We start from the raw sequence: 14,491 nt of genomic DNA on the forward strand, positions 1-14,491 counted from the left end.
CTTGCTACATAGCCACGGCTGTTTTGATCCTCTATCCTTCCTCCTCTACTTCACAAGTGATGGGATTACAGGTACCCTCCACCACACCTGGCTGGTGAAGAGGGATTCTTTTTTTTTTTTTTTTTTGGTTTTTCGAGACAGGGTTTCTCTGTGTAGCTTTGCGCCTTTCCTGGAACTCACTTGGTAGCCCAGGCTGGCCTCGAACTCACAGAGATCCGCCTGGCTCTGCCTCCCGAGTGCTGGGATTAAAGGCGTGCGCCACCACCGCCCGGCTAATGAAGAGGGATTCTTATTCTCAGTTTAGAGTAGAGTTACAAAGTGTTAAAGCAACTGACTTCAGGTCATGCAATTTGCTGTGTCAAAGGCGAGACTAGAACCCCGTCGGAGAGTGCCCCCTGTGCTCAGGAGAAGGAGTGTATGCCACTTAACATGGCTGCTGTTGCCGGGTCCTGGGTGTGCACAGGCTCCGGCTTTCCTTAGGTCATGTGGTAAAAACAAAGTCAGTGTGTGATTTGAATTACTTTTTTCCTTGGTGACAAAGTTTTGTTTTCATTTGAAAACAGCAGGGTTGAGCGTACTCACCTCCAAGCTCTGATGTCAGCCGAGCTGGATTCAAACAACTCTTTTCTACTTTTCCTCACACAAAGTGTAATTGTGGTTAGTAATTAGTGGCCTTTACCACTTTTAATTCATTTCTTTGTTTAGTTAAATAACTAAATAGTGTGTGCGTGTGTATGTATTTGTTCAGGGGCACATGCCATGCATGCGTGTGGAAGGAAGCCAGAGGACAACTTAGGGGAACTATTTTGTTTTGTTTCTTTCACCTACCATTTAGGTTCCGGGTGTTGAACTCAGGTTGTCAAATGTGGCAGTGAGGTCTCTGTGGGAGCCCACAGAGGTTTCCTAGTGAGATCTAAGCTTGCTTTACCCAGCAGGGCTGCATAAGGGAATGAACTGACCACGTGTGTGGTTAACCAGGTGATTGGAAGGGTCTACACTTGCTGAGCTAGGGGGAGGTCTTTTGCTCCACCCCTTGGCATTCCTTTAAAAAGCCCTTGAGAAGAGACAGAAGGGGCTGGTGGATAAGGATCCAGGCCCTCCCGGGGCTATCCTGTGTTTTATCTGTCTCTCTCTTCCCTCTATATTTCTATCTAAATCTCTTATCCCTCACTCCTCAAGAGTACCTGAAGGAAAAGTGGGGGCAGGTCCCCCACAGGTCTCTTACCTGATGAGCTCTTGGTGACATTTTACACAACAACAATACTGAACTCATCTGCCTGCTTTGTTCTCAGGCTTCAGACTCTGTCAGTGAGTCTGAGAGAGCACTGGAGGGTTTAAAGACTTGTGTTTTGATAATTAAATTTATAAAATTTTGTAAAGAAATTAGAAAAGTCTAAAAAGTAAAAATAAATATATGCTCCGTGTTTTCTCTTCCAAACATAAGCATGCCTGAATCTGGATATATATCCATCAATGCATGTATATAGATGCACACAAACGTGCATCTTAAATATTTTGAGGATCATATGGTACATAGGCTATAGTATATGAAGCCATCTCTTGTTTTCTTTTGAAACAAGGTCTCTTGTAGCCCTTGCTGGCTTTCAAAGTATGTAGCTGTACTCCTGACACGCCTGTCTTCCCTCTGAAGTGCTGGGATTACAGGGGTTCTCCACCATACCTGTCTCCATTTTGATTTATTGTGATAAAGTTTTTGACATAGCTTAACTGATCTGGCACTCACTATGTGGACCAGGGCCATCTGGAGCTTGTGGTAATCCTCCTACCCCAGCCCCCTGAGGTCTGGTATTGTAGGCATTGCTCTCATGCCTGGCTGTATGTTATTTGAGCTTACATTTTATCATGACTATCTCCCATGTTATAGCAAAATTTCCAAAGCCATCATTAATTTAATGGCTGCACAGTATTCCATCATTAGTATGAATCTTAACTTATCAAATTTATAAAATGTTCCTATTGTAGGGCATTGTAGTTGGAAACATGTTTTCCTGTTTTCAACTGTTATAAGTGGCACAGTAGTAAATGTCCCAATGAATACTCATTGCGTTTCTCATAATGTTCTTAAGGCAGAATTAAAAAAAGACTAGAGCATCCATACCTATGCTAATCAGGATGGTATAGTAGAAGGAACTGCATTTTTATTTCTAAACTAGAAATATCACAAACATAAGAAAGACTGTACTTGTCAAAAGCAAATATTACCATTGAAAAGGTTTTGCCTGTTTGAGTACAGCCTACAATACTAGGTAGATAGCTCAGTGAGTAAAACGTCTGCTGTGCAAGTGTGCTGGCTAATTTTATGTCAACTTGACACAAGCTGAAGTCATCTGAGAGGAGGAACCTCAGTTGAGAAAATGCCTCCATAAGATCTGCTGTAAGGCATTTTTTTTTTTTTATTAATAATTGATGGTGGGAGGGCCCAGTCCATGGTGGGTGGTTCCATCCCTGGGCTGGTGGTCCTGGGCTCTATAAGAAAGCAGGCTGAACAAGCTATGATGAGCAAGCCAGTCAGCAGCGACTCTGCATGGCTTCTCATCAGCTCCTGCCTCCAGGTTCCTGCCCTGTTTGAGTTCCTGTCCCACCTTCCCTCAATGACAGACTATGATGTAGAATTGTAAGCCAAATAAACCCTTTCTTCCCCAACTTGCTTTTGGTCATGGTGTTTCATCACAGCAATGGTAACCCTGACTGGGACAGCAAGCATGAGGACCAGAATTCAGATCCCCAGCCCCCATGTAAAATCTGACATAATAGTTCACTCCTGTAGACCCAACGCTAGGGATGGGGTATAGGGTGGAGATAGGCAGATCCCTGGAGGTCACTGGCTAGACAGCCTAACTATGTGATCCCCTTCTGGAAACTCTTTTTTTCATGTGAGACTGTAGTCACTCCACAGCCAGGCTGGCTTGGAACTTGCTATGCAGCCTGAGGTAGTCTGGGAGCATCCACTTCTTTGAGTGCCGGAATTTCATTCACTGTGGCGCCCAAATCTGGGAATCCTTGCAATCCCATCCTTGAGGATTCATTCAATTGTTATTTGAAGAAGACTTTCCTACAGTCTGCTGAATCGCTTCAGGAAGTTTCCACTGGAACTGTTTAATAGTGTGGCTATGACCCGAGACCAGCTTGAAAATCTTAACTTGATTAGCAGTTCTGGGCTTTCGGAGGTGAGATGGTCAAACCCTCTTCAGACCACATGTTGTATTTTGACGTGTGACAGAAGTGATAGTGTCACCTATTGGGCAGGATAAATACCATGGTTACAGACCTTAACTCTGTAACTCATGGTTACAACTCTGCAGATAAAGGACCCTTGATCTGAGTGCTCTGTGTAGCTAGAGACAGCCCTTCTGCTCCCCAAACGATCTCCAAACAAGGCTGAGAAACGATGGCTTTGAACAAACAAGGTGGGCTCCTTGCACTTCATTGTAGGTAAGAAGCACCTGGAGGGACTTATTTCTCTAATTCAGTAAGTCTGGGTGGTAACTGAGACATGTTGCAGTCTCAAAAGTCCCAGGTGGAGCTGATGAGCCTGAAGGAGACTCAGTAAAAGTAGCTCTGGTTCCAGGAGCCCATTTCTAGGGCTGAGTTACTCAGCGAAGGCACAGTCATTAAGCAATGTCTGTCTTTGGTCCTGGAGATATGCGTAATCCCATTACCTTCTAGCACTAACATTAAGAGCAGGGAGAGATGACGCGGCCAGATGTTCTCCTTTGGGTATAGGTAGTTTTCCCTTAGGAGAGGCTCACAGGAAACCATTCAGTTTGTGTCAAACCCTGGAGGGACCGAAGTGAAAATTTTAATGGTAGAGTCACTGTACTATGGACAACTGAATTGGTCTTATCAGAGATCTAAATTGCAGCGAGAGGCAAGCTGTCCTTGGTAAATGGTCCGAATAATTGAGGGGCAGCTCTTCCCGTAGTGATGGGAATTAGAGGGACTGGGACTCCTGCCAAGGAGCTGGGGCTGAGAGGGGAGGTTTGAAAGATTTGGTGCAACCAGAGTTGGTTCTGGTGAGATCTCTTTTCCTGGCTTGAAGGTAGCTGCTGTCTCTTGAGTCTTCATATGGGCTCATTTTGTGTGTGTGTGTGTATGTGTGTGTGTGTGTATGTGTGTGTATGTATGTGTGTGTATGTGTGTGTGTGTATGGTGTGTGTGTGTATGTGTGTGTATATGGTGTGTGTGTGTATGTATGTATGTATGGTGTGTGTGTATGTGTGTGTGTGTGTGTGTATGTATGTATGGTGTGTGGGGGGGGGTGGGGCCATGGAGGGGAGAGTAAAAGATCTCTGCTTTCCTCTCTTTCTTTTATAATACCACCAATCTTATCGCAAGACTCCACCTATATGACTTCATTTAACCTGATAAGCTCCGAAATAATCCTATCTCCAGATAAAGTCCTACTGGACTTTGGGCTTCGAAATATGATTTGTCTTCAAGGGTCAAGTAGTTGTCCTCTGGGAGTGAGATGGGGAAAGTGGATACTGACTAGAGATAGATCCATGACAGTCGTTAGTAGGCCATCACCTTGATTGCCTTCTGAAGGACTGTAATATGAGAAGTGGAGAGGCTCTCAGGTGTTGTGAGTACCTAGATGGTAAGAGAGTGAGGAAGAACTCCAACTGAAAATGTGAGGCTTGAGGACATTTGTTCCAGAGGAGATTAGCTTTGAAATCTCACTGAGTTTACAGGGTTCATTGCCGGGCATGGAGCTTCCAGGATGCGTGGAGCTGAACATGTGTGTGGGTGGGGGTGACACATGGGAGGGAGAGACTTGAAATGATGTAGGAAAATGTTGGAGAGGCGGTGGGATGGCTCAGTGGGTAAAGCCACCTGAAGAGTTGGATCCCTAGGACCTACATGGTGGAAGAAGAAAACTGATTGCTCCAAGCTGTGCTTTGGCCGTCACACATCATAGCACCCCCACATTGTGCATACACGCACATGCATTCTCTCTCTCTCTCTCTCTCTCTCTCTCTCTCTCTCTCTCTCTCTCTCTCTCCACCCCCTCCCTCCAACACACACTGTAGTCTTGTTGGGAGATAATGGCAGGCAGCCAAAGGCAAGCAGCCAAGAGTGATGTAGAGAGTACGAGCTGGAACCCTGGGCCCTCGCAGCAGTTGGGCCCAGGCTCCTTTGCTGAGCCACCGTGCTGCTGATCAGGGAGGCGAACCTGCAGCCTGCAGGACTCCTGGGTAGACCTGTACTTCAGCAGTGGGAATGGGAGCAGCGTTCCAGCCTCCGTCTCTATCTATAGTGGCAACATGGAAAAAAAAATACCGCTGGATGAATCCAAGAGCCTTCACTGCGACAGCCCACCGCACTGAAGACACCACAAGATACCAGCAGAGCCCAAACGGACACCGCAGCACTGGAGAGAAAAACAGCATTCTGCCTGAGGAAGAGTACATTGAGAGAAGACAGGAAGTTGAAGGCATCTTGAAGAAAAACTCAGATTGGATATGGGATTGGTTAAGGTGGCCAGAAAATATCCACCTCTCCCCAACCCCCAAGGAGTTCCTTTTTAAACACCCGAAGCACACAGCTACTCTCGGCAGGAGAAACACACGAGTTATGGAGAAAGGCGTTTTCTCGTCGGACTTTCTGAAGGTGTTTCTCTCTCTCTGCTGCCGTCTCATCCGCTGGCCTGACTTGAGGATCTACACTGGAAGGTGCCTGACAATCCCACTTCATCGCTGATGAAGAATTGCGTCTGACTTTCGTTCACACAGTGAGGACTCATGTCCGAGCTGTGACAGCTAACAGAAGAACATACATGATCCTTGGGTGTCTGCATCATGTGTGTTTATTTGTCTGTGAATTTGGATTTATATACTATTTATAATTGGATATAAATAGTATAAATAATTTTAATATGGAAGCAATGGTGTATTTAAAAATGATCTGTAATTAATTGTAATCCAGTTAAGACAGTTTATGCTTCAAAAGAATGAGTAAGTGATATTAAAATCATTAAAGGGTTTGTCCCAAAGGAATATGGTGGCCTTAAAATCCCATTACAGAGTATAAAATGCTGCATGGCTAATTAAGTGGGTGCAGGTCATCTGTAAAAACCTCTTACTGTGTGAATTGTTAAGAAACAGGTAGAAGCTAAGGTGACCCACATACCCACTGTGCAGACCCCCGCTTTATCTTCTTGCTCGCCATGAGGATTCCAGCCTGGCTGTCCACCGTTGCCTTGGGTGGTCAGTTTTGTCGCGGGCATTTCATCACTGCTGGATTTGACCCCATTGTTTGGACTTAAAATTTGTGGGCTTTTAAAAACAGCTGTTTCATAAGCAAATCTGTCTACCTTAAAAGACTAGGAGTGGAAAAAAATCCTAAAAAGCAAAACAAAACAAAAAAGTGCTAGATGTTGAAAAAAAAAGTGCTAGATGTCAGTAACATTGTGGAGACAGAGTCAGAATTTTGTAGATGATGGAGGCAGGCAGGTCATGAGCGCGGGTCACGGGGTGGGTGTGGTCAAACCTAGAAGGAGGCCAAAGCAGTGCTCCTTCCATAAATGAGGCCAACCCAGTCCCAGCACACTCTAGTACCGCAATACGCCAGCCTTTACTCCATCCCTTCCTCAGATGTGAGACGTGAGCATCAGGACAGCCTGAGATGCGCTGACGTCCACTGTCTCCTGGAGGGAGGACATTAGAGAAGTCTCTTGAATTTCAGAGTCGGGGAGTTCAGCTAATAACTCTGATAATCAAGTCTTCAGCTGTACAACACTGGGCTTCATAACTAATCAGGTGAGAGGTGGTGAATTAACACATAATGGTTCAGGATGGGGGCTAGATAATTAGGGCATTTTCTTGGAGTAATCTTCTTTGGGGGGAAAATCTAGATTTGGACCATTTTAAAGGACATTAAAAGGAGGGAAAATCTGGTTAAAATTGGACTATCATCTTCATCAATGCTTGGTCAGAAAGAGGTTGACATTTTTATTTTTTAAAATTATTTATTTTAAATTTTTTTCATTTCACATACCAACCACGTATTTTTAAACAACATAACCCCTTAGGTTCTTTTTTTTTTAAAAAACATGTCTTTTATTTCTTGAGATTATACTATAATTGCATCATTTTCCTCTTTCCTTTCCTCCCTCCAAACCCTCCCATGCTCTTTTTCAAATTCGTGACCTCCTCTTAATTGTTGTTGTGTACATATATGTGTATGTATGTTCCCTGCTCGGTCTGTATAATGTTACAAGTTTCCTCTTCTTCCTGCGTGGCCTTCACCTTCTCAGCCTTGGCTATGCTTTCCCTCATCAAACCCACCAACAAAGGCTTTGTTTTTAAAGCATAACTCCCAATCCTCAAGCTGGTCTTTGCCTCACCTAGGCCAAGCCGCCATCCCCACTCCCCCGGCTGCAGAGGTGGCCTCCCCATATTACACTCCCTGCACAATTTACAACAGTTCCTAGAACACAATTTAGAAAGCAAATGAAATGTCTTTTTTTTTTTTTGGTCTTAAAATCTTGTGGTGACTTCCTGGTATATTTAGAACGAAATCTACCCTTCCCTGTTCATCTCACTCTATCCAGTCTGGTCTCTTCAGCCGTACACTCATGCCCACTTGGAGCACCATCCTCTGGTGCTTCAGTCTGGCCTCCACGGGGGTGACTGACCGGCATCATCTAGGTCTTCACTCTGTGGTGTCATCCACAGATGGCGCTTCCTGGCTCTTCACTATGCTGGGTCATGCTCTGTGTTACCACTCTCTGGCCTTCTCTTTGGTGTTGTTCTTGGGTTCAAGTTTCTTGTGAGTATAGGTTTTGTCTGTGTTAGTCAGCACTTAGTCCCCTCTGTCTAGAACAAGACTGGACATTTTATAGGAGCTACATTGTCATTGGTTGGGGCCTTGAGTGAATGCACGTTCACCCCCGTCCTCTCCTGACCCATCTGAGAGTTCTTCTACCTGGTTTTCAAGAACCCCCCTCTACTTTGGCTAGCATTTGTCACCAAGCACCGGCCACCACATGCTGGAGACACGGGCTGGTATAAGTAGGACAGTTTCTTGGAGTATCTTCCTGTTTTGGTAATGTGTATTTTGTTCCAGATTTGGAGACTTTAGGAAAATGTCTCCTTTCATCTAATTAGTAAAAATAGAATAAAATACAGATAGCCCCCATGTTACTATGGTTCATCTTTTGAAGTGTAGGATGGTGTGAAAGATTACTGATACATACAATGTTTTTCAGTAGTCAATAAGTTACAGGGGATTTTCAACATGTAATTATAGAATGCTGGATGAATCTGCCCAACTGTAGGGTGATGTGCGTTCTCTGAGCACTTTTAAGGTAGGCTTGTGTCTTAGCTATGGTTCTGCTGCCATGATAAACACCATGACCAAAGCAACTTACAAAAGTTAGGGTTTGTTTGGGCTTATGGTTGCAGAGGGTTAGAGTTCATGATGGTGGAGTGGATCATGTCTTAAACCACGATCACAGAGCAGAGAGAGCACACTGGAAATGAGACTTTTAAACTTCAAAGCCAGTGACATGCTTCCTCCTAACGAATTCCCCACAAGTGTCTGCCATGAGGGGATTTCAACCAGGGTCCAGAACAGATGCTACAAGCAGCTAGGATACTAATCTGAGGGATAACAAATGAATCTAAGCACACAGAGCTCTTTAGTCCCTTCGCTTTATTCTTCTAAATCAAATCTATCCACACGTTTTCTATTCTCATCCTTAGCTTCTCTCTGTCCCTTCTCTGTTCTCTCATGATTCTATCTAGTTCTTTCCATGTTCCTCTCCTCTTCATTCTCTCATTGTTATGTCTTAGTTCTTCCCTTCTCTTTCTCTCCCCACGTGTCTATACATCTATTCATTAACAACTTGTTAGTAAAAACTACAAAGTAAACTCTCAGGGACAAGTATTCTGATAAGAGTCGCACTTGGCAAAGACTTGGTCAGTTTAATTGGTGACTGACAACAGCTATAGGCTGTAAAAAGTTCTGGCTATCCCTGGAAGGGAGAGCCACAAGGGTTACAAGGAAAGAAATTACACCAATGAGAGATTTAAGGAAAAGGTAAAGAATACGTGTTCTATTTTATGTGATTAATAATATCCAGACATGGTTAGTCAGTTAACAGCCTTTTTCTGTTAATCACCTAAATCTCAGGACCTATACATAATCAGTCTACTGAGCCAAAAATCTTGCAATTAAAAACTGGTGTAGAAATAAATACAAAGTGTCAATTGTTTTTTTGAATCAGAGTGGGGAGGTGCTGGTGGAGGAAGCTTAGGGCAACACAGGTGCTATTGATCTCTTGAAGGACTGAGATATTCCAAGGCCAGACACCTGCACTCACTTCTAGTTCGCTGTAATTCTTCTGAAGGGTTTTGATCCAACAAGGCCAGGCTGGAACACAGTGGAAAACTGGGAAGAGCAGGTTTTTCATGTGTTGTCCATGCAGGTGGCATTCGAATCAGTCTGTGCTGAGAGGGAACTGGGAGAATGCAACAGAACCCCCTGGCATGTGGGCTGGAGGGCAGGATGCAGATCTTCAGCTAGACAGCACATCCATGGCCCAGAGGATGACAACCTACAACTCTTTAAATGACTAGAATTTCTGCTGGAACACATATATGTTAATGGCAGAACATGAAGTTAAGGAGTTTTAAAGAAGAAACCTTTTCTCTCCAGTGTATATTTGGAATATTAAATACATGGTTTTAGCAGATGAGAAGGGCAGGGAGAGAGGGAAAGCTTCCCATATATATATGTGGGAAAACAATCTGTAGTCAGGCAGTATTCCTCTTGAGTCTTTCTTGGCTTGTGGGTGATGGTGAACTTAGAGCTTCTGAATCTTGTAAGAATCTTCTTAAAAAGACAAAAACCTTAATTAGCAACGTAATAACAGTGGTGATACTTTGTCAGAGCAAAATTATGAACCTTTGGAATCTCAACAAAACAGTAGGATAGCAAGAGGGTGAAATCTGAAACATGTTTTATTCTTTTATATATCTCAAATCTTGTTTACCTTTAGTTAAAATTAACAAACTATATTTAGAACAGACTTATCTTTTCCAATCATATTCCTTGAAGTTTTGACATCATTGATAAATTGAGTTCATCAAAAGGACCTGGAATTGTATCAACTTATTCACAAAACCAAGGCCCAATTATTAAGAATCTAGAGATAAATAACAGCCTATACTCAGATTGGCAGCTTCTGTGGTTACAAGGACATTGAATCAAGATAAAATCTTCATTAGCCCAGGCATCAGAGTGTCCAATAAAAATCCTCAGGCCCAAACTGTTGTAGTTATTTAAATTCTGACATGGTAGCTTAAACTAATCTAATTTGTTGCTGTATATGTCATATGATTGCCTGAGTGTATAGAGTTAAGAAGCTTGTAATTTGAACTGTGACCAATTCCTCCTGCCTATCCAATATTGTTGACCCTTTCCTTTATCATTATTTAAGCCTTTTCATCCTCAGACCTCTATAACTTGCATAAAACATTATTTATATATGTGTCCATACCTTAAGCCTATATATCTCAGACCTCATAAAAACTTTATCCATATTTAAACCTTAATGAATTATCCCATAACTATAGACCTAATGTAGGCATGCATCCTCAGCATATCTAGGTTATTTTCTCAGACTCATGTTATCATTTATAATATATCTAGATGTTTATGTTATAGTTATCTGTCCCAATAACTTGTATTTCACATATTCTAAGTTTTTTTTATTTCCCGAAGCATTCTTTATATCTAAGCCTACATATCCTATTAAAAATTTTACATCTAAAAGCGTCTTTGTATTAATTTGTCAGGAGATATAAGTGATTAATTACTGAGATTAGCCAATGTGAAGTGAGTTTCTTTAAACAAAGGAATAGTAGAAGGTTATTTTGAAATCTGTTTGATGATCTATCTTTTATTTGAAATTTAATAGCAAGGCAAATTATCTTTAGACCTGGTAAATGGAAATATAATCAAAATGATTTCAAAGTATAATTTGGACAAAATCCTGGTAATAAGGGGCATGGCATAGTTTTGTCTATAGTGGGAAGCTTAAACACTTTAAATGCCAGGGGGCTAAGTAAAGAATTTATTATACTAATATTTAACATACTTACCATGTATGTAAATATAGTTTTGTATACATTAGAGAATTTGATCATTATAAGACGATCAAGCTTTAACTTGTATCCTAATAATTTTTGTTTTTTGTTTCTTACGAGACAGAGTTTCTCTGTGTAACAATCCTGGCTGTCCTGGAACTCACTCTGTAGACTAGGCTGGCCTCAAACTCACTGAGATCCACCTGCCTCTGTCTCCCAAGTGCTGGGATTAAAAGCATGTGCCACCACTGCCCAGCTCTAATAATTATTTTTAATAGCTTATAATTTAAGTAAAACTTATCCTTAATAGTTTATAGTTTAAGTTGGCCAATAAATCAATAAGTTGTATATTTCAATTATCTTTAATAGTTTATAATTAAAGTAAACTTATTCTTAACAGTTTATAAGTTAGTTGTCCTTATAGACTTAGAACTTTAAGTTTTATCCCTGTTAGGTTTAGCTTTAAAAATAATAAGTTTGTATTGAAGTTATTTTAATAAAGAAACAAGAGCTCTTAATCAGAAATATAGTATATAAGGAGAGTGATAATTTAATAAATCCTTTATCATGTGTCATGAAGTAAGATAAGCACAGTAAAAAACCTAAAGTAATTGATTCATGAGTCAAAAGGGAGAAGGATTTATATTGAAGCTACATCAGCCTGTCTGTGTAAGGCCAGCCAACCTTCAGGAAAGGTAAGGGATGGGGAGGGGTGAAGACGCAGGCGGAAATGAAAGCTGAGACTCGGCAGGCAGTTAGGCTCAGAGAGAAACAAGGCAGATGTTCAGAAAAGGAGTCAGCGTTTATTTTGGCAGGATTCCCCAGTCTCCAAACATCTTTGGGATCCAAGAAACCCCCGTATAGAATTACGGCCATGGGAGGAGCAGCCTCCTCCCACAGATCTGGTTCTGAATGAGTTAACTGCAAGTTCTTGAACTTGGCCAAGATTTTTGTAAATAACCAAGGACTTCGTAGTAACAGTCAACCCAGAAAGAGAAAGACAAAGAGAGAGAAAGACACTCTTCAAAGGCAGCTGTAGGAGCAGAGCTGAAGGAATAGTTTATGTTGGGGAAATCACCATTTCAGTTTTTAAGTCAGCATTGTCAGCAAGGTTTGTTTTGATATTTAAATGAGCTGTTGGAGTTCTGAGCTCCAAGGCGAAGCAGTTTCTAAGTTTTATTTATTTATTTATTTATTTTTATTTTTTTGAGACAGGGTTTCTTTGTGTAGCTTTGCGCCTTTCCTGGATCTCGCTCTGTAGACCAGGCTGGCCTTGAACTCACAGAGATCCACCTGCCTCTGCCTCCCGAGTGCTGGGATTAAAGGCGTGCGCCACAATCGCCTGGCGAGTTTCTAAGTTTTAAAGCACAAGTTAGCCCTTTAGTTTCCAGTGAGTCATCGCAAAGAGAGCTATTTGCAGCAACGGCTGCCACCCCAGAAAGCTGGGGGAGAGCACGGCAAACTTCAGTGGCCCTAGTTTATGTTCTCAGGAGGTCTCATAGTGTGATAATATTGTGTTACCCTGTATAAGACCCTGAATGAAATAACAGCAGGTCTCTCCCTAGGGCAGAGTGGGTAGACTCTCTGCCACCTACCCTAGTCTGCTGGTGACTCTGTCCCACCAGGTCAGCGGCTCTCAGGGGTCCCCTTAATCTTTCTTTATGTTTCTCAGGGGGCCATTTGGGATTAAAGTAATCTGTTACTTCCTCATCTAAGTCTGTAAACTGACAGGAGCTGACTGAAATGCCTCTCATCTCAAGCCTGTGTCTTGTAATTTCTACCAGAAGATGTTTCTCTTTGGATTTGTTCTGACCCATGGGACTAGAAATATTCTTAGGGGATGGAGTGCTAATGAGGAAAAGGGCATTTACTACTCACTGCTCCACCGGAAGATGTGGGATTCCTGGGGTCTGCAGCACTCTTCGGTGAAGTCCACTTTGTAGTTGAAGACTTCAGAGGTCACTGACTGGGGGGTTTATTGGGACATAGCTTCATTGTAACTTAAGCAGTGCAAAATCCTTTTCTTATCTCAGTTGACATTTTTCTTCTTTTTTTAAAAAAAATAATAAATTGGCATTCTTTTAAAAATATTTATTTTATTTTAAATTATGTGTGTCTGTGTGTGGAACTGCGCATGTTGGGTACAGGTACCAGCAGAATAAAGAAGGCTTTGATCCTCTGGAGCTGGAGCCATGGGTGGTTGTGAGTCACCAGCATGGGTGCTGGGAACTGAACTTGAGTCCTCTGCAAGGGTAATATGTCCTTTTAATTGCTGAGCCATCTCTCCAAGGCCCGGGTTGACATGCTCTTCTTCAACTCCCGTTCACAGCCCTGTATTCAGTTCATCCTATCTCCTATTCTTGGGGATTGGATGTATACTCTCCTAATCTGTTTCCAAAACTGCTTCAGATATATATGTGTGTTCTTCTGTTTTTTTGTTTTGTTTTGTTTTGTTTTTTTGAGACAGGGTTTCTCTGTGTAGTTTTGGTGCCTGTCCTGGATCTCATGCTGTAGACCAAGCTGGCCTCAAACTCACAGAGATCCACCTGACTCTGCCTCCCGAGTGCTGAGATTAAAGGCATGCGCCCATGTGTGTTCTTGAAAAGTGTGATTATTCCTGGGGCATCTCCAGGACCTTTGTGGAAAAAAAAAATCACAAATCACAATGTGAATTGGACTTAGAGAACAGTTACCATTAATATTACCTTGTGTTACTTTTGAGCATATAAAATCCCCAAATTCAATGGCTGGAAACCACTCTTTCTTGACAAGGTGTCTGAGGTCGAAATGATTCCCTTCGAGAGCATTGTCTGTGCTCATTGAAAGCCTTATTAGACAAGGCCCCGGGCCACCTGGTCTGACCAGGATGCAGAGGTGGATGGCTCAGCCTTGCTCCTGAGCAGACAGGCTCACAGAAGCCTCAGGGCCACCCTGGTGGGTTGTGGGACTTCCCGAGTCCTCCTCACAGTTCAAATCAGGTTCAAGAACGACCCACAGATGGTCTGACATGTAGATGTGTCCTGTGGCTCCTCCGAGTCTCTCTTTGTCTCTTTTGTTATTTCTCAAGTCCCCATGTCTGCTGTGGGAACTGGCCTCACAGATTTCAACCTGATCAAGACCCCCGCTGGCCTCTGATCCCTCATGTCCCTTCATTTTTCGGACATGTCTCTTCTTCCGTTGTCCCAGCCTGAGTGTTGTGCTCACTTAACTTATTTATTTGTTTGTTTGTTTATGTTTCCAGGTTGGAGCCTCCCTCTTTGCCAGTAACATTGGAAGCGGGCACTTTGTGGGGCTGGCGGGGACAGGAGCAGCCTCGGGCATTGCCATGGGTGGCTCTGAATGGAACGTGAGTGATTCCTGAACCACTGTGTCCTGGG

At 42.7% G+C, this 14,491-nt stretch overlaps 1 protein-coding gene across 1 annotated transcript in view; it reads left to right on the top strand.

The window, feature by feature from the left end:
• Slc5a1 (solute carrier family 5 member 1) overlaps positions 1 to 14,491 on the top strand; it is an 83,358-nt gene that overhangs the window by 25,856 nt on the left and 43,011 nt on the right. Inside the window, exon 3 of the mRNA XM_028870736.2 lies at positions 14,356 to 14,460. Within this exon, the coding sequence (XP_028726569.1) occupies positions 14,356 to 14,460 (105 nt within the window). The remainder of the gene's footprint in view (positions 1 to 14,355; positions 14,461 to 14,491) is intronic.

The sequence above is a fragment of the Peromyscus leucopus genome, chromosome 7 (assembly GCF_004664715.2).
Source record: "Peromyscus leucopus breed LL Stock chromosome 7, UCI_PerLeu_2.1, whole genome shotgun sequence".
NCBI lineage: Eukaryota > Metazoa > Chordata > Mammalia > Rodentia > Cricetidae > Peromyscus > Peromyscus leucopus.